At 41.8% G+C, this 21,166-nt stretch overlaps 1 protein-coding gene across 4 annotated transcripts in view; it reads left to right on the plus strand.

Annotated features, from left to right (window-relative positions):
• The window catches only part of LOC103559598 (glucosaminyl (N-acetyl) transferase 2 (I blood group)), an 80,846-nt gene that overhangs the window by 31,558 nt on the left and 28,122 nt on the right, over nucleotides 1-21,166 (plus strand). Inside the window, exon 1 of one of the 4 annotated variants that reach the window (XM_008533268.2) lies at nucleotides 14,446-15,709. The exons of the other annotated variants lie outside the window; for them this stretch is intronic. Within the exon in view, the coding sequence (XP_008531490.1) occupies nucleotides 14,620-15,709 (1,090 nt within the window). The 5' untranslated portion in view covers nucleotides 14,446-14,619. Of the gene's footprint in view, nucleotides 1-14,445; nucleotides 15,710-21,166 lie in introns of those variants that run through there. 4 annotated transcript variants of the gene reach the window in all.

Below are 21,166 nucleotides of genomic sequence, written 5' to 3' on the forward strand. Positions count from 1 at the left end.
TGACTTGTAGGTCCCAAATGTGCCACTTCCAGTCTGCCTGCCTTGACTCATGCCTCTCCCCAGCCAGGATGCTTGGAAATGCTCTTCCTTCCTTTCCCTCATCTGACTGACACGTGCTTTTCTTTTAAGCTTCAGCTTGGAGTCACATTCTCTAAAAAGCCTTTCCTCCTTCTCACTCCCGTGGCCTCGCTCCTCCTGTGTCACGTTGTACTATTATCAGTCCTGCAGCACTGTTTGTGTTCCCCGGGGCCTTCTAGACTGAGCTTCAAGGAGACACCTGCACCTGCTAGTTTTTGTTTCTCTTATACCACACAACCCCCGGTGCATGAGCCAGGCTCAGTACAATGGAGTCCCAGCTCGTATTCATTTAACTTGCACAAACTCAACTGTATTCACACACACACACACACACACAGCATGTAAGATTAAACGGTTTTGGCCATCCCACCCTACCCTCCGTTCCAACCAATACATCTGGGATTCAGAGTGAGCATGAGGTTAAATAAGGATTTTGCTTGTTCTCATGATGGGCTTGGTTCCCATGGCTCACTAATGTTAAAGATACAGTGTGCATCTCATAACATCACTGCTCAGCTCGAGCCAACTTCTTCATCTGGTGCTCATTAGAAGGATCCATCATCTGGACAGAGATTAAGGAGAAAATTGCCCATGTTGGAATTATGGAGATACTCTGTGTCATCTTAATGTGGAATATTCCCAAGAGATTTCTCCAGAGGAATTTTACTTGTATGTTGTTTTCCTTTTACATACTGACTTGGCAACCTAACTTCCCTTTAGGATGTACACCTTCTCTAAATATTGATTGACTTTATTGAACAGCTAGTAATTAGCAAAGTCAGGGCACAAATTCACATCGTCTTTCTTCTAATCCAGAGTTCTGTCCCCCAGTCACAATGCAGTGCATAGAATCGTTCTTTTCTAAAAGAGGATCTGAATAGATATTTTTCCAAAGAAGACATACAGATGGCCAACAGGCCCATGAAAAGATGTTCAGTACCAGTAATTATTAGGGAAATACAAGTCAAAACCACAATGAGATATAACCTCACACCCATGAGAATTGCTATCATTAAAAAGACAAGAAATAAACATTGGAGAGGGTGTGGAGTAAAGGGAACCCTCATACGCTGCTGGTGGGAATGCAAACTGGTGCAGCCACTATGAAAAACAGTACGAAGATTCGTCAAAAAATTAAGAACAGAACTACCATATGATCCAGCTATTCCACTGCTGGGTATTTATCCAAAGAATACGAAAACACTAATTTGAAAAGCTATTTGCACCTTTATGTTCATTACAGCATTATTTATAATAGCCAAGATATAGAAACAACCTAAGTGCCCATCAACAGATGAATGGATAGAGAAGATGTGTTGTATATATACAACTGAATATTGTTCAGCCATAAAAAAGATGAAATCTTGCCATTTGCAACAATACGGATGGAGCTTTAGGATATTATGCTAAGTGAAACAAGTGAGACAGAGAAAGACAAATACCGTATGATCTCACTCATAGATGGAATATAAAAAACAAAACGAATGAACAAACAAAACAAAACAAAAACTCAAAGCAGCAGACAACAGATTGGTAGTTACTGGAGGGGAAAAAGGGTGGGGGGAGGGCAAAATGGGAAAAGGGGGTCAATTGTATGGTGATGGATGGAAACTAGACTTCTGGTGGTGAGCACGCTGTAGTATATACAAAAGTTGAATTACAATGTTGTGCACGTGAAATCTACATAATATTTTAAACCAATGTTATCTCAATTTAAAAATAAATACATAATAAAAGTCATTTTTACTTAGGAAGGCAGATAGGGCTGGAGCGCTATGAAGAGATAATTATCAAAGACTGAAGCCAGCAGTCTTGGAGCAATACTTGGTCATAGAACTTTGAGCTATGACTCCAACATTATGAAAAAGCTGTCATGTCGCCAAATGTGTTAAAGGGCAATTGCTTTTATAATCCCTCTTTGAAAAACTTGTATTTAAATGGATAATTCTGTGCTTTCCCTATTCTTAGTTACTGATTATTGAATGGAGACTTGGATAATAATTGATTTTAGAGCCACTGTTCTCTGTGAAATTTAGAATCAGGAAATGTAAGTTTTCAGTAAACATTCCCCTTGAGTCTTTCCTCAGTTTGCTTTTTGGCTCTTCCTGTTCTTTCTCCCTTGATGGTCATTTATGTCTGTAGCTCAACACCATTTCTGTACTGATGAACGCTAACCCTCCACCATGCTCCTCAGGCCTTCTCCCACATTTCTCCTTGTCTTTTGGATATCTCTTCCTGAGGTTCCCACTGGCACCTGCCGACATGCTCCCCCATCCATCTCCCTACTCCCCATAAACTCACTTCTCCAGAATCTCTGTGGCTGGCACCACTGTTCTCTGTGTTGGCCAACTTCCCCCTTCCAGGCCCCGATATCTAATCAGTGCATTCTGTACATTCTGTCCATGATGGGTTCCTAGTGAGTCTCACCGTTCCCATCCCTATCACTACAGCTCTAATTCCCGCCCATCGTGCCTCTCAAGTAGATTGTTAGAGCTCGTCCAAGTGATCCCTCTGGCCCAAATCTCCCTCTTCAAACCATTCTAACACTCTTGACATATTTTCCTTTTAAAGCATAGCTCCAAGAATAACTTCTCAATCCCAAAAGCTGCAGGGAGTTTCAACAGCTTATTGAATTATTCAGCATAAACATCTCAACATGGGGTATTGGATATCAACAGATCCTTGCTGGATGTCACCTGTCAATTCCCACTGCTGCCTTCCCTGGAAGGGACACTCCGGAAAAACCACCGTGCCGTATCTTCCTGCACTGGGTACTTTTCTTCATGTCATTCTCTTCACTTGTGCCATTCTCCTCCATCTCTCCCATTTACATAATGGCCTTAATAGGTCGGCATTCAATGCCTCATCGTTTAGGAAGCTTTTCCTATCTTTTCTTTTTCAATTGTACACTTTTGGAAACCTTTATTTTAACTCCCTTTTTGTCATTTTATAATCTTCTTGGCATTATAATTATGAATGTGAATATCAAATTACCCTGTCAGGACTACAGCAGGCCCCCCTTATCCATGGCGGTATGTTCCAAGACCCCCAGTGGATGCCTGAAACCAGGCATAGTACTGAACCCCATATATACTATGTTTTCTCTTCTACATACATACCTATGATAAAGTTTAATTTATAAATTAGGCACAGTAAGAGATTAACAACAATAATAAAATAGACCAATTATAATAATATACTGTAATAAAAATTACTGTAGATCTTAGCAACCTCAGCATATGATTTTTTTTCTTTCCTTATTAAGTCGAAAACTTTTATCTTTTCACTCAAAGGGAGCAATTTATGGCTTCTCTTTGGCATATCCGAATTGCCAGCATCACTGCTCTTGCACTTTGGGGCCATTATTAAGTAAAATAAGGGTTATTTGAACACAAGCACAGCAATACCATGACAGTTGATCTGATAACCAAGATGGCTGTTAAGTGACTAACAGGCGGTAGTGTACACAGCGTGGACCCGCTGGACGAAGGGCTTATTCACGTCCCAGGTGAGACAGATCAGACCAGCATGAGAGTTCATCATGCTACTCAGAATGGCACACAATTTAAAACTTCTGAATTGTATAGTTCTGGAGTTTTCCACTTGATATTTTTGGACCATGGTTGACCATGCGTAACTGCAACCTCAGAAAGTGAAACCGTGGATAAGGGGGGACTCCTGTATAATCTTTTCGGGGTTTTTTATATCTTTAGCAGCCCAACATAGCAAGCAGCCAGTGGGATAAGAATAGATATTTCTTGAATTGAGTCAAATGGAAATAATTTTAATATGCCCCTCAGCACTGCTGTCCACTCAGCTACAAATCATCACCCCCCTTTGCCACCACCCTCATCACCACACACAACGCACATACACAGCTTAGATTACTTTGCCAAATCCTGAGGGCTTGGCTTTACATAGCATCTTCCATCATGTTGAGCTTTTCTGGGAATTTTCTTGGTCTTTTTTGCCTCTAGTCAACAGCAATGGGACTGTTCTCTCTCCTTCAGTTCTTCCAAAGCATCTTGCTCATCTTGGGAATACTCCTCAATGTCACGCTCATCCTGGGGGCAACACTGGCTCAAGCCAGTCTGTGCTTCAATCCGAGGCCCACCATCCGGTGCCAAATGGGCACTGAATTCTGCACCACAGAAGTAAAAAGAACAGCTCAACAGCAGCGGCCCCTGCTTTAAAGACCAGATCTGGGTTTTGATGAGGCTGCTTCTTTGATGGAACTAACCCATCATTTGGTGAAGCAAATGACCCTACTAAGATTTTTAGTGATTCTTTGTTTCTGAGGTGGACAATTTGCAGTCTTAGAAAGCTACATCCAAAGCAGCCAATATTACTTTCCTAACTAACCATTTCTCTTTTTTTATGTATTCATTACATTTATTTTCGTAACTACATCATTATACGTTGTTTGACTTTAATCCATTTGGACAAAGAATGATCGGAAAGTAATGCTGACTGAATGTAAGGTAAAGAAGGCAAACATTTCAACCCATTTTTTCCATGAACATCGATTATCCGATTTAATGCAGACCCAAGGCCATATATTTTTTAGAGGTAGGTTCTACTTCCATTCCAGATTCTCTTCATGTAAGATCATAAAAATACAATCCAATGCCCAATTTAAAAATCGCACCAGCCCATATTAACACAGACAGCTCCCAATGAAGGACAAGAAAAGCTAAATCAGGCGTCAGTAGGGCCTAACTAACCATTTCTTAATGTAGTTATTCAGTGACAGATCTGCCCACAAGCCTCTCTTTCTCTCATCCTCTGACTTGCACAATATGTGCCATTCTTTCCCAAGATGCTTTTGGACAAAGCCATGAGTGGCAGAAAGTTTTTCCCAAATGTGTTTACCTTTCTTTAAATTGAGATATAATTGACAGAGAACATTAGTTCCAGGTGTACAACGTAATGATTTGGTATTTGTATATACTTTGAAATGATCAGCACAGTAAGTGTAGTTAACACCCATCACCGCACAGTTACAAAATTTTTTTCCTTGTGATGAGAACTTTTAAGATTTACTCTCTTAGCAACTTTCAAATATACAATATGATATTATTAACTATAGTCACCATGCTGTACTTTACATTCCCAGGACTTATTTATTTTATAGCTGGAAGTTTGTACCTTTTGCCCTGTTTCACCCACTCTCTACCCCCCACTTTTGGCAACCACCAGTCTGTTCTCTGTATCTATGAGTTTGTTTTTTTTGTTGTTCAGATTCTATATATGAGTGAGATCATATGGTATTTGTCTTTCTCTGTCTGACTTATTTTACTTAGGATAATGCCCTCCATGTTGTCACAATGGCAAGATTTCCTTCTTTTTTAATGACTGAACAATATTCCGTTGTGTATATATACCACATTCTCTTTATCCACTCATCCTTTGATGGACACTTGAGTTGTTTCCATGTCTTGGCTATTGTAAATAATGTTGCAATGAACATAAGGGAGCAGATATCTTTTCAAGTTAGTGTTTTTATTTCCTGTCAGGTAAATACCCAGAATTAGAAGTGCTGGATCATACGGTAGTTTTATTTTTAATTTTGGGGGGACCCTCCATACTGTTTTCCATAGTGGCTGCACCAATTTACATTCCTGTCAGCAGTGCACAAGGGTTCCCTTTCCTCCACATTCTTGCCAACACTTGTTATCTCTTGTATTTTTAATAATAGCCATTCTGACAGGTGTGAGATAATATCTTATTGTGGTTTTGACTTGCGTTTCCCTGATGATTAGTGACGCTGAGCACCTTTTCATGTGCCTGTTGGCTATCTGTATGTCTTCTTTGGAAAAATGTCTTCAGATCTTCTGCCCATTTTTAAATTGGATTATTTGGTTTTTTACTATTAAGTTGTATGAATTCTTTATATATTTTGAATGTTAACCCTCTATCAGATACACGATTTTCAAATATATTCTCCCATTCAGTTGGTTGCCTTTTCATTTTGTTGATGGTTTCCTTTGCTGTACAGAAGCTTTTTAGTTAGATGTAGTCCCACTTGTTTAGTTTTGCTTTTGTTGCTTGTGCTTTTGGTGCCTAATCCAAAAAATCAGAACCAAGACCAATGTCAAGGAGCTGACTGCCTGTGTTTTCTTCTAGGAGTTTTATGGTTTCAGGTCTTATGTTCATGTCTTTAATCCATTTTGAGTTGATTTTTGTGTATGGTGTGAGATGGTGGTCTTTTGCATGTGGCTGTCCAGTTTTCTCAATACCATTTATTGAACAGACTCTCCTTTCCCCCCAAATATATCTACCTTTTAGCCACTTCAGTGCCGTGTTTTCAGAGAATGGATGGTTGCAGGTTATGCCTTCAGAGTCTTTGTCCTTGAACTTGGTACTTCCATGATATTCATTCCGCATAATCTTTCTCTTCGGCCAAATTTAAAAGATCAGAACTTAGTGAAAACATTAGGGGAAAAAGCTGTGATCTTTACTAAGCAAACCAAAGATACTCAGACCATCCTAATGGAATTAGCTTCCTGACATGATTAGTCCCCTCTTCTAGATGTTTCCTCTTTAGCCACACCACCCCCAGTCCTCGCATATTTCCTCGTTCATTGAAAATCTGTAATTCTGTCCTCAGTTGAAGTTAGAGCTACTTCTTTGAGCTCCTTGTGGTTCTACAGCAGGAAGGCCCTCCTGCCAAGGACTCCAAATGGCGTCCACGTTCCACGCGGAAACTGCCCACCTGAGACTCTGAAGTCCGGCTACGTGTTGGGTGGTCTCCTGGAGAGGCTGAACACCTCCCTGTCTGGTTTCTCCTCTCCCGGGACTTTGGTCTGTCTGAGCTAACTGCCCTCCACTCCACCTCCAAGCCTCCTTGGTCAGTTAATCTTATCACATTTTGAAATTTCCCATGCACTACTGAGTCTAAACCAAACTCTCTAATGCAGCTTTCCCGTAAAAACAGCCCCCTTTTTATTCTGCGCAGAATCTAGCATAATCACAGCATTTTAGAGCTGCAAGAAGCCTTCGGGAGCACCTAGTTCCAATCCCGACGATGTGCAGATTTGGAAATTGAGAGTCAGAGAGATCAAATGGCTGGTTGCTTATGATGCTCTGTAAAATGAATTAACATTTTCTGATTTCATTGCCCATTCATTATAAATATTAAAATAAGCATTTCCATTCGTGAGACCCCTATTTTTCTATTAATCCCCCCTTTACAGAAAGATTTCTCAAGTCACGTGTGGTGTGGAGGGAGAGGACTTTAGATCCAGTTGACAGTGTACTAACAGTTAATTTCCTTTTAGGTTCTCCCATCATTATTTAAGCTGTGACTAAGACATTCTTAGATCCACTGGGGAACATCTGTGTAGTTAGAATGGTTTAAATGCTTTCTTTTAGGTTGACTGTAAAGCTACCCCACATATGTCAATCATTTTGTCCCCATGCCTCAGTGGTTCAGGGACATGTGGAGAAGGGACGTGTAGGGTTTTTATGCACTACAGTTTGCAGACTTTTAATGATCTGCATGCTCCCCCCATCCAGATAAATGGTTTAAACATTTCTTTTCCTTCCAGACTGATCAGTACCCTTTAGTTAATATACCTTTCAGCAGAGAGTGGGTAGGGCTGATGGTATATAGGATGACCGATCCATCCTGATTTGTCCAGGATTTCCTAGTTGTAGCTCTGACAATCCCATTTCCTGTGAAATCTCTCAATCCTGGGCAAACAGGGACAGTCGGTCACCCTAAGTGCTGCCTCCACATACTCCTGCTCACCTTACCAATGCCCAGGTCATCTCGTGATCAGGAATTAGTGCCCTAGATAGTTATGTTCCACAGAACAGCACTGATATTTACTGGAAGAAAACTATAATTGAAACCACTCAGTTATGTTGGTTACATCACATTGAAGACACATTGAAGAGTAATGATCAAAACTACACTATCAGCCATGAGGGCCCTAACCAGAGCAGACCAGGACTGAGCCTACTCCATTTATAACAATTTTTCCATAGTTTTTGGGGAGAAACTATAAAGGTTAAGGGTGTCATATAAAAGGATAGATTGGTAAATATAAATTTGAATCTAAAACCACTTCAAGCAATGGGAGAATCAAATGCAAAGATTGTCTTCAGTTAAGTACAAACACAGGACATATCTTGGAGGCAAATTTGTTCCAGCTTTAATTTCTAAGAAAACAGAAAACATCTGCCTTTTGGGATTTGTAACAAACTGTCTAAAGTCAAGTAAATGACGTCCTGTGGGAAAGAAGCTAGTATGACAGTGGACTGAATAAACTGAAAATGAGTCAAGAATGTAATAGGGCTATTAAAATTAGAAGTTGGAGGAAACTACTGCCTATCTCTATTTTAAGACTATTTTGTTTCCATTTATCTGAAAATGCTCAGAAGATAAAGACAATCTTCAAGATACAGATCTCTGGCAGCAGCTGAATTGTAAAGTGCTGTCTTTTAGTAGAAATACCATTCCACTGCAACCTCAATTCAACATTCAAAAAATATGGAGGTGGAAGAGTTTGGGGGATATTTTGTATGAGAAAGGTTCCAGAAGAACATCCAGATCTGGACACACCTTGGACATGCAAAGTCTTTTCTTCATGAATTTGCAATCTTTTGTTCTTAGAGGAGACACTTGCAAACAGAAAAGCACAGAAAGACAAATAGTCACCTATTCTTTTCCTTGAAATTTAACAATATATCCAAAGATAAAATTTTTGATTGCGGTTTTTTTGTTTTTTGCTTTTGTTTTTGTTTCAGCCATTAGAGTTAAATCTGGGCAATTAACCCCAGAGGGAAAGAAATTTGCTACTCTCAAGTAGGCTGCTAGGGAGTAGAAAGAAAGCAGTGTGGTCCTACAACAATGCAGTAAGGTGGGGTGGCGTTATGTGGAATAGTTTGGGGTAAAGGTACAGAAAGCTTCTTAGCCAGACTTCCACCACTTGGGTAGACTTTCTACTTCTCCTTTTTTCTTTTCTTTTCTTTTTTTTTTTTTTTTTGGTGAGGAAGATTGACCCTGAGCTAACATCCATGCCAATCTTCCTCTATTTTTTATATGGGACGCCTGCCACAGCATGGCTTGATGAGTGGTGTGTAGGTCTGTGCCTGGGATCCAAACCTGCAAACCCTGGGCCAACGAAGCGGAGTGCACGAACTTAACCACTATGCCACCAGGCCAGCCCTTCTACTTATCCTTTTTTAAAATTAGGAAACTAGCGCACAGTGATCTCAAGAAACTTTCTCCGGGTCACATAGTAAGCAGCAGAGCCAGATTTAAACCGTGCTCCAAAGCCTTGGTCTTCACCACCAAGCTGCGTATTTGTCTCTGTCATCAGCTTTTCTCAGGGTGCACCAGCAGGCTGGCTTTCTGAAGAGGTAACAGAGTCAGATACAGTTGAAAGAACAGGTTCAAGAGGCTGTGATTGGGAATGAGGGGCAGTTCCCCTACCCTGGGTGCGGGGAGAGGGCAGAAGAGACTGAAGCTGCCCATGATAATGAGGGCCTTGAGGCCTCCTGCCTGTGCCCTGGGATCTTTCAGGGGCAGAGCGACCCCTCCAGCACAGCTGTTCTGCTTCACTAAACAGACCTAGGAAGGTGGATGGGGTTCTTAGGGTTCCAGGTGAGCCGGGTCTGGCAACAGAAAGAGAGATGCCTTAAGATTTGTTGATCACTTCTTACTTGCAAGACATTGTTCTAAGCTGTTTTTATGCACTGACTTGTTTAAATCTCTTAAGAACCCTATGAGGTCAGTGTTCTTAACATCTGCATCATATAGGAGAAGAAAGGAAACTGGGGCACATAGTCACACTCTGCGCTATAACCCAGATGGTGTACATCAAGGGGCTTCAGGCAGATACAAGGATGATCCACATTACTATTTTCCTTCATATCACATTTCTTCATCTTGAAAAATAAAGAAATTATAGGTCATTGCAAAGACTCTGATGTTGCAAAATTTAGGCCTGGAGGAACATGATCATAATCTAGAGCAGAGATCAGCAAACCACATACAGCCCAAGGGCTAAATCTGGCCTATTTTTGTACTGCCCATGAGCTAAGAATGATTTTACATTTTTAAGTTGTTGAAAAAAATCTCAAAAGAAGACTATTTCATGACACAAAAATTATATGGAATTGAGAGATCGATGTCCATAAATAAAGTTTTAGCAGGACACAACTACCTGTTGTTATGGCGACTTCCATGCTTCAGTAGCAGTGTTCAGGGGTTGTGTCGGAGACCAAATGGCCCACAAGCCTAAAGTCTTTACCACCTGGCCCTTTACAGAAAGAGTGATGTTGCCCGATGTTGAATCATGTGGTAAACATATCACCTAACATTTTTTTAGGAAAAAGTTTTGTCATAGATGTGAGTTTTCTAGCTAATTGAAAGCCTACCCTTTTGTGCACAAAACAGTTAATTAAAAAAACCTATTTTGAATAAACCTATTCCAGAAATGCCTTTTTAAATAGAATATGCAGAATATATGTATAGGATATATATGAATACATTTATATTTCTGTTTCACTAAATGTTAGTACTCTGCTTGTTTTCAAAGATGGTCTGGGTTGGCCCAGTGTCTGTACTGATCGCCACAGTTTTCAAGCCTTTCATAGACATTAACTTATTTGCTAATTATAAATACTAGAGGTAGTGGTTGAAGGTAATAAGATGGTCACTGAGCTACACAAATACCAGTCATCCATTAATTGAATGGTCCTGCCTCGCTCTGCTTTCGGAGTTTTTCTTGAATCCATTTCATTCTCAGACCATCACCTGTTGCTGACAGTAGGCTGCCCGAATCTACCAGTCCTACATTGCTCTTCTAATTTGTGACTTCTTATCTGTTTAAGTCTGAGAAAGTTTGCTATGATTGTGTCTAAACTAAGAGTCAATAGGCTAAGCCTCAAGAGGGATTCAAAGTCCATGGCCTTTGATGCTTAAAGCAAAGATGATAAACTGGCATCCCGAGGGTCAAATGCCATCTTCAGGGTGGCTATGCATGCATGCACTCGTGTCTTCAAACTTTGTTAATTACTTGATAATAGTCAAAGAGTTTGGGAATTTTCTTTTGGTAAAATTCAGATTTCTCTCTTAAAGTATCTGAAGAGCTGGGAGCCCTGGGCCCATGATCTAGCGTGGCATTAATTGCTGGCGTTGAGAGGCAGCTGCTTCCTTTAGGTGGGACGATGGCTCTTGGCCAAGGTCCCCACCCTCCCTCAACGTCCTCGACGCCTTGGCCAAGTGTTAGCTGCCACTTGTGAACTCATTAGCCCTGTTTTTCCTCCCCTCCACTAGCTTCACTTACTTTTTTCACTTACCTGCCTGTACACATCTGAGTGTGTGCACCGGGCCTACAACGTGTGATCATTATTTTGGTTCCTGGGAGGCCTCTTCTTGTTTACTCTCTGTGTCTCGCTTGCGACTGAAGTGTGTGAGGTTGCCAGACTGACGGAACCAAAGCCTTAGTTGGGGAGCAGGGTGCTGTAACCTGTAGGGAGGTGAGAGGACCCATCAAAAAGCAGTGCCTTGATTCAATAGCACTCATTACGCCGAGAGAGCAGTCTGAGGGAGAGGAGAGCTATGAAGACTTGGCAACAAGTCAGGCCCAGATGCCAGCCCCGCCCCCACGAAACCAGCCTCCTGCTGGCCTTTGACAGCCCTGCGGGAGTGGACGCACCACTCCTGTAAGGTTAATGAAAACTGAGTGACTGTAACAGAGAAAAGACCTGCCTTGTTCTCAGAAAGCCCCAGAGAGCCTGGCCTTTTGATTTAATGTTTGGCTGAACTGATTATGTGTTGTTAGCTGCTGTCCTTGTGCTGTCTCCTTGTTTGTGACAGTAAAGGTTATCCTGGGGCATGAGGGAGGCAGGGAGCGATACAAAAACGTCCACTTGACGACAGTTTTCAATATGTTAAGCCAGCTAGAGTAAACGGAGCAGACATAATGTCCTGGTTGGAAGTTAATAGCTTAGCCTGCCCAATTATTTGCTAGAAGAGCATGCCTGTTCAGTTACCACAGACACCAGGCAAAACAAACCTACTGCTGGGCCAGCCACTAAAAAGGCATCACATTCTAATCTCAGGCTGTTCATCGAAACCATCGCAAATAAGGCAGGACAGACTATAGAAGTGTTTTTTTTGGATACTGCTGTTTTGGACTGTAAAGCGTGTTGCATACCACTCCACCCCCTATGTGCAATCTGCTTTGACTAAATCATGATTAAAGACTTGGGGAGTTTGCTTTGCATCGGCATTCCACCAGAACTCCCTGTTGTAGATCAAGGCTCCAGGCAAAGAGAGGGAAAAACTCTACTGAACTTGCAATGAAAGCCTTTGCCTCCCTTCCTCCCTCTGCCTTCCCCCTGCTGCTCTCCCACACGTATCAAGGATGTATTTTGCAGAAAAGGGTGTGGCTCTGGTAAGAATGAAGGGAAATGAGGGCAGCAAAATGGACTATTCAGTTCTTCCCTTCATACAGCCACATTTCTAGTATTTTTCTTCTGGGGTGAAAGGGAAAGAGAGATGGGGAAGAGAAAGTGTGGAATTTAACCACCACTTTTATGAGTGGGAATAAATCAACCCATTTGAAAGCCTTAAGAGTGCAAATACTTTTCTTTTCCATTACTAAGAACAGAAATCAAAATATCAGTTCATTAATAGGGTCAGAAATGGTGGATATTTTTCAAAAGAGAAACAACAGCGACAGTAGTCGCTAATGCCTATTGCACGTAGGCGAACACAAACCCTGAACAAGAGTTGTCTCATTGAATGTTCTCAACAACCATGTGAAATAGGAACCACTGTTATTTCCCATCTCTCAAACCAAGAACTTGGTGCTGAGAGAGGTTAAGTAACTTCACCCTGCTCGCACAGCTGGTGGCGACCGGCTGGGATTTGAATCCAACTGTCCTGGCTCCAGCCTCTGGACAAGGGAGCTGTAGAATTAAGGCTCTGGCTTCTATCCAGCTGAATGACTTCGAAAAAAATATATTTATTGGCCTCAGTTTCCTCATCCATAAAATAAAGGTTGTGTTAGGTGATCTTTAGATCCCTGCCAACTCTTTGACTCTATCTCCAAGTCGCTGTTTGTCACATCTACAGTACTACTGCCATTCATTAGTCCCGTGAGCTGTAAGACGTTAAGGGTGGTGTGGGATAGGAGGGGGGTGGGGAGATCGCTGCATTACATACCAAGAGTTTTCCTAACAGGGGCAGCTGCTCCAGCTGCCACATCATGCCCAGCAGGTGGATAACTGGGTGACTGCGGGAATAAGAGGGGAGCAGGGCCACTTTTAGCATACCTTGTATGGCTGCCACTGTTGAACTTTTAATTGGAGCAGTAACTTTCCTCCAGAAGCGTCCTTACCATCAGCATCAATCTGCAACGCACTCCACACTCGCTGAGTGCTCGAGGCACCTGGCACAAGTGAGCTCGGAGAAGCCCTCTGTAATGTGACCAGACCTGCTGGGCTTCTCTTCCTGGCTCCCCTGCAGTACACTGACAGATGCTTCCAGGAATTTTGCAGCAGCCCTGAGCCTTTGTTCTTTCTTCAGAGTAAGGAAGTGGGAGAGGGGGTTGGGTGGGAAGAAAAATCCTTTGAGTTCTATTAAATCACCTCAGATCTGAAGATGTCGGCCTTTTAAAGAGACCCAGTGGCCAGTCACTCCACATGTTGTAGATAATACCATGTCAACAGCTCAAGTTATCTGAAGCTCTGTGTGAAAGGGAACCAACTTTTGCTCTCTGGGAACAATGAGTATCACCTTTCTCTCTGGTGTGTGCACTAAGGTGTGTTTATTTCACTTATGTCATTCACACTGACCCTTTAATGTTTAAAGTCACTCCTAGGTTCCTTCTCCCCTTGTCCCATGCCCCCAAGAGTGTAATTCTTATTTCCTTCTTCCCATACCCTGCACATACATAGATACGCTATGTAACACTATCAGAAACTGTCTGATTTAATCCAGCAAACACCCACCTAACCATCAGACATTTTTGGTGCTGGTCATCTTCTCCTTAGACTTGTTGGAAGCTCTTTTTTCCTTATCCGTGTCTGTATGTGCCCAGAGGTAGAGATGACACTGAAATGAAAAGAGGAGGCAGAGAAACAGGAAGAGAAATAAACCCCAGAAGCAGAAGTCCTAAATGCTGTAATTTCTAAGGACTGGTTAGCAGATTGTGGGGCTAACCAGAAAAAGTAGCATCACTTATTCTAAAAGGCACAAGGAAAGCGTGAGAAGAGAAGGGAGATCAGATCGGAATAGATTAGATGGAAGGGAGGTGGGGGGAAGCAAGAGAAACTCAGTCCCAGTGAAAAGGACCCGTCATTCCATTCCATAACGTAATATGCTAAGATCCACCACTTGCGTTTCACATGCAAATGAGGACGGCTTCCCGAAGGCTGGGCTGAGCCGAGAGCCAAGAGCCAGGCTCTGCTAAGTAGCCGGGTTCAGCACCGCAGGCTGAAGCGCAGTGTGCCTTAGAGAAGCATCTCCTTTCCGGCCAATGCCAAAAAGGATGGACACGGCACTGAAGCAGAGAATAGATGAGGATTAAAGGACTCGGGCAAAGAAGCCCTCCCGAGAAGCTGTCGAAATTCAAGACTGGCAAAAGAAGTCAGTTCAACCCCTTCACACTTGTGGTTTCAGGGACTGATCATTTCTTGATCCCTGGAGAGCTCTACATCTTCCCCAAGGAAGTGAAAATAATGAACTTTTGGAGGCTTCACTTTTTTGCTTTCACTGTGCTCAGTGTGGTTTTTTTGGTGATACTTTTCAATACATGCCAATTAAGCTTGCTAAAAAGTCACAGGAAGCTGAATGGTTCCAGTGAAAGGTATTTAAGAGTACAAGCCTGTAATAACGCCTTAGAAGATAAGCCAGCCTTTCTGTGGAGAAAGACCCTGACATCACCTTTGGGAAGTGTCTCTTGCAAGGACTACCTCCTCCAGAATCACTACATCACAAGCCCCCTCTCAGAAGAAGAAGTCGCCTTCCCTTTGGCGTATGTCATGGTCATTCATAAGGACTTTGATACTTTTGAAAGGCTCTTCAGGGCTATCTATATGCCCCAAAACGTCTACTGTGTTCATGTGGATGACAAAGCCACAAATGAGTTTAAGGAATCTGTGTGGCAGTTAGTGAATTGCTTCCAAAATGCTTTCATTGCTTCAAAGATAGAGCCGGTGGTCTATGCAGGAATTTCCAGGCTCCAGGCAGACCTGAACTGCCTAAAAGACCTTGTGGCCTCGGAGGTTCCATGGAAGTATGCCATCAACACCTGCGGGCAAGATTTCCCCCTGAAAACCAACAAGGAAATAGTTCAGTACCTGAAAGGATTTAAAGGAAAAAACATTACCCCAGGAGTGCTGCCCCCAGCTCATGCCATTGGACGGACTAAGTATGTCCACCGAGAGCACATAGGCAAAGATGGCTCTTTTGTGAAAAACACCAATGTTTTGAAAACCTCACCTCCACATCAGCTGACCATCTACTTTGGCACTGCCTATGTGGCCCTTACCAGAGAGTTTGTCAACTTTGTCTTCCAAGACAAAAGGGCCATTGATCTGCTACGGTGGTCAAAAGATACCTACAGTCCTGATGAACATTTCTGGGTAACACTTAATAGGATTCCAGGTAGGTACCGGTTTCCATTCCCGTTTTCTCTTATCCATAGATTGAGTTTGCTAACATCTAACTGCTCTGGAGAATTGACTCATTCGAAATTATTTGAAAAAAATTTTAATGCTTAGAAAACTATTATTCTGGTTGCTTTTTAGTGACAGTTTAAGGCTAGGTTCTGTCTCATAACTATGTGCAATGTAGCAATCTAAGACATACGCTGAGCTACAGGAGCTCTGGCAAAACTACCTTATACTGTGTATCACATAGTTACCAACTTTTAGCTCAGTCTTTTTTGTTTTAATTGAGGTATAATTGACATATAATATAGCTTAGTCTTTTGAATGAAGGCTTTTCATAGTCCTTCGTGAGCACAGCTATGACATAATGAGGCTGATTTTTAATAAGCATTCTAGAATTCATGAGTTGAAGTAGGTAGTGTTTCTTTCAGAGGATGTTACACAGTATTACATTGATGCTCAAAGTTCATGAGGCTGATTTTAGATTCTTTGAATCCTCTTTGGATGCTTACACATTATCACTTTGGCTTAAATGTCTCTAGTCTAAAACCTGAACAGGTACCCGTGTCTCAACTGATTTGGTTCAGTAAACCTAGTCCAATATTTTATTGTCTAGAAGAATGGGTAGCAGTGAGTTGAAACATACAGAGACAGATGCTACCTGGAGTTGATCCAAAGTAAATTCTCAATTTTTAAGCCACAGATTTCTATTAGAAATTCCAGTTTGCAGCCTCCTGTCTTCATATCCTATGAAATCTTTTCAGCTGTGTATGATAGTTTGGAAAGGAGTCCAAGGTATGCCAGGCAACTGAAAGCACATAACAGCACCCACCTCTCTCTTTACTTCAGGACTGGGTTGGTTTTCAGGGGTGTTTCCCATATGTTGTCTGGGAATACCTGTGTGACCTGTGGTGCATCTTCCTGGTGATGGCCCAATACCATATTTCCCACTCTTGTGCCAGCATGGCTGTGGGTGTCAGCCCTGTGTCACTGTGGCCCTGTGCCTGCCATACTTGAAATAACTCCCTGCTCTTATGTGTCGTATCATTCTTGTTGACACTTTCGGGTGCTGCCTTCATGTCTGAATGTAGAGTCATAGCAGTTCTTAGGTAACTCAGCATTCCTAAGAGCTAAATTAGAGTGGTGGTCAAAGAAAGCTACTTAGAGAAGGCAAAAAGAGGACCGGCAAGTTGACTGGGGACAGAGACATATGCTACCCCATGAGCAGTTGATTTCCAGACACTAAATTGTCAGATCACAAAGAGCTTTAGGAGGGGGGCGGCAACCCGCATGTGTCACAGTGTAGCGAGCATTCATACTTCTTATTTACAAATAACTATTTTCAACACACATAAATATTCTAAACACATAAATATATCTAAATTAGATATTCAATCTAATATTGGTTCTGTTGATACAGGTTGTGCCAGATATATGTTGTATATCATTTCTTTCAATTATGAGAAATGATCAGTGTTATCCTTATGTAGAGATGAAGAAAATGGGGCCTAGAGAAATTGAGGTAATATGCTCATCTTCCCAGAGCTTGTCCAAGGCAGAGCTGAGAGCTCGTCCTGGATTTATGTGGCCTGAAGTTTGAACTGTTTCTCTTGCACCAAGAAAAGGAATAATCCTTCCTTCTTTCCTGTATATCTAAAGCAGATTTTCTGCAGAACTCCAGAAAGGAGAAAGGATAAGGATGGGGAAAAAAATGAGGACGGCAGTGGTAGTAAGCTCCACCCGACCACTTTAAGCTGGAAATAAGGTTAGCAGGGATGCGGGGTGGCTGTGTGTGTGTGTGTGTGTGTGTGTGTGTGTGCGTGTATGTGCTGAGGCTTAGCAGGGCCACTGTGCTAGCTGGAGTCATGGGAAGGTGCCCTTGCTGGCACTGCCCCCACACTCCACACTGGCTTCTGTGCCAGCTCCCTCTGTCCTCACCTGGGGTAGGCTTTCGTCTGGCTCTTCCTTCTCCGAGCCAGTGGAATGGGAAGAGTTCTTCAGTTAGCGTTCTCACAGAGGCTCGGGGGCAAGAAGCAAGCACGCTGAGCCTCAACCTCATCACTGTAAGGATGATACAGGAAAACGAAGTGTCTTGAGGACTTAGTCTTCACACAGAATAGAAAAATCTTCAAAACATAACATTTTGACACTTATATTTTCAGCAATCAACAAATATTTATTTAGCTCTCCATGCTCTTTACACAAGCGCTATACTGTGACTGAGGGTCCTCTGCAAGAAGACAGACATGACTTCACGGCATTTAAGCGCCGAGATTTGAATGGTTGAGGATTAAGTTTAGTGACTCTAGTATATTGGGCTAATTTAATATATTGGGCTAATTTTCCCCCACCCCAACCCCTCGAAAAAAAAAAGTTGTGTTTTTTTTCCCTGAATATCTGCCCCTATTTTAAAGACATTTTTTAAAAAGTTAACTTTTTTAAAAAAAACAGGAAATACATTCACAGGTTTCAAAATTTTTAAATTTTGCACTCCATCAGCTGCTGGTATTATTGCTTCCTTGTGTATCTTTCCAGAGATACTTTATGAAGTTTATAGACAATAAAACTCATGAAATATGTGGAAAACAGTACATGTTTTCTTAAAAGTTCACCACAAATGCACAGAAAAAGAGAAATGGTTCTCATTTTAGGCACCCTATTGTCTGTACATGAGAAACAAAATACTACAAGAAATATACCATATGCAGACATTTAGGGAGCTAATTTTAATTTAAAAGCTCAACTTCTTATTTTGAAGCATCTTTAAATCTAGGTTCAAGGAATTTTGTGGGACAAAGGCACAGGGACCTTTGCTTCCCAGAGTCCAAGGATGGAGAACGTCCAGATCACTCGGATGGGCTAGGGAGCACCTGTGGTTCCCCTGCTCAAAGCTTCACAGTGGCTTCTCATGATCTTGAGAGTCAGGTTGAAGTTCTTCCTGTGGCATGACCTCCCTGACCTGACTCCTCCCCTCCCCCACCCATATCCATCCTCATTTGTTTTGTGTTGATGCCTCTTCTTTATGTTCCAGCAACTACTCTGCCCTACACACTCCTGCAGTTTTCATCTAATTGTTTTTGGTGGCTTTTTATGATGTCCTCCCTGGGATACCCTTCCTGCCATCTCTGACTAACTCCTAGTCATCCTTTATAACCCACCTTGGATGTCACCTCCTCCAGAAGCCAACCCTGATAACCCCCCTCCAGATGATTGGTACTCCCACTCTGGGTTTTCTATACTCAGTGCCATGGCATTGAATTGTAATTACCTGCTAAGTGAATGTCTCCTCTGGTCTACCTGCTCAGTGTTTGGGTTCTGTAAGGGTAAGAAATGTGACATCCATCTTTGTCTTCCCCATCACTACCCTACACTACCACCTATCACTATGCCTGATTTGAGGATATGTAGAGTGTTGGATGGTTATGGGTTGGGTCTGGGGAGGGAGTGGATAGGTATGAGATTGGAAGGATGTATAAAAGTGTCCTGTGCCTGGGGCAGCTAGGGTGGGGTCAATTTTTGATAGTAAGGATTAGAAAAACAGTGGGTAAGATACCGCTTGGAGGTATAATTCCACAATAGCTAGGCCAACAAATGGTATCAGTAAAGATAAAGATAAAGATATCAGAAAGACCTTGTAGAATTAGCAAGCTCCAGAGTTCCAGTTGGAATGTTAACAGAGCAAAGTCCTTCTTTAGAATATCTGGTTCCCAGGTAGCCACCTGGGCCCATCATGCAGCTGCGTCTGATGCCGAGAGAAAGCACAGGCACCTCATGTGGACGCCTCCAATTAGTTTCCACCTTCCTTGCACTGGCCTGAGTTTCTCCCACAGTTTGGCCCCCATCCGGCCCTGCTGTTAATCTCATTCCTGGCCTACTCGTGGTTCATGCAGTGGGTTGCTTCTGTCTTAATTTGATCTAGACTGCTCTTTAGCTACTGGCTTAGAAGAACACAGGAGTATAAGGAAATGAAAGGTTAAGAAAAGTCAACAATAGAAAGAAATCTGAAACATTTCTCCAGGTGTAGCTCTCAGCAAATGTAAACACTGAGCTATTTAGAAGGTATGTGTTCTCTACAGAAAGGTTACCAGGACCTTAAATCTGGGAGTGGCTGGATCAGTCCCAGTGTTTTTCAAAGTATGCATTGTGTTCTTTGTACATCAGCCCAAATTTAGAATTCAGTTTCTAGAATCACAAAGGGTGCTTTCAGTCATGACAATTGTACTGATGATGGAGAATTATAAACATTGATGGACTGGTAGAATCCAGTCTCAGTGAACATCATTAGAACATTCAGGTCTACAATAAAGCTATTTTTTTGTGGCCAGATGACAGTCCACATGGCACTTATTTTCTCAATACAGAGATAAATTCTGGTTGAAGGAGAAATTATATGAAACAGATATTCCATGGGTTCTTATCCATTTAACAGAGTTTGAAAATGATATCATTTTTGTATAGCCAGATAACATTAAATACACATAGTAAATTTGGATATGATTTTCAAACTAGCGTATTAGTGATTTGAGCCTGTATGGCTTGTTTTTCCCTGTTGGTAAAGGGCTCTAGGCTCTTCTCAAGCCAGTAATTTGGGGAAGATCTATAATCTACAATTTATCCTGGCTCCTGAGTACCTTGACTGATGAGGCTCCGTCATAAAATGCTGAGCTCCTGGTAGAGAACCTTAGACAGGTGCCAGGGTATTTACGTCGTTAACCTATGCTGAAGCTATAGGCATTTGAAGGACCATTTAGGAAACCTCCAGGCAGTGGCTGTGCTATAATATTGGGATCATCTTCTTCACCGTGCCCAAACATGTTTTGCACCCCCACCCTGTGAAGGAAATAATCTGGAAACACTGCTCTCACTTAGCTTTTAATTCCTAATCTCTAGAACAATATTATGCAAGACAAGAAAAATTGGATTAAAATATATATGAATGTTTAATTAAGTATGAATACTATTACAATTGGTAAACATCCGCTAAGCTGAACTTAAGGTGAATTTAACTCTAGCAGAAAGGATTCGTATAGAGCTAACAAGATCATTTGTCCAACTTTTCATTCAACCTCCCATCATTCTTTACTAATTATATAAGACTAATCTTTTCTGGAAGTAGCAATTGGCTTTTTTTTCTTTTTAACAAAAACATAGTATTGCATTTCAACAACTCTTTAAACACTAAAATAAGATGTTAATTGTATATCAAAGCCATGATAGATATATAATCAATGTCTAAATTCTCTCTTTAATGTAAATATCTCTACTCTGTTTCTCTGAACCGCTATAACAGCATCTCCTTCCATCTGCCTTTGAGTTCAAGTACTATGAAAAGGGCTTTGGAGCTAGACAAACATAATTGAAGTCCTGGCTCTCATTATTTGCCAACTATGTGATACTGTCCTTAGTCTTTGCTGAGCCTCAGTTTACCCATCTGTGATGATGGGAATAATAA

This window comes from Equus przewalskii, chromosome 19, assembly GCF_037783145.1.
Source record: "Equus przewalskii isolate Varuska chromosome 19, EquPr2, whole genome shotgun sequence".
NCBI classification, from domain to species: Eukaryota; Metazoa; Chordata; class Mammalia; order Perissodactyla; family Equidae; genus Equus; species Equus przewalskii.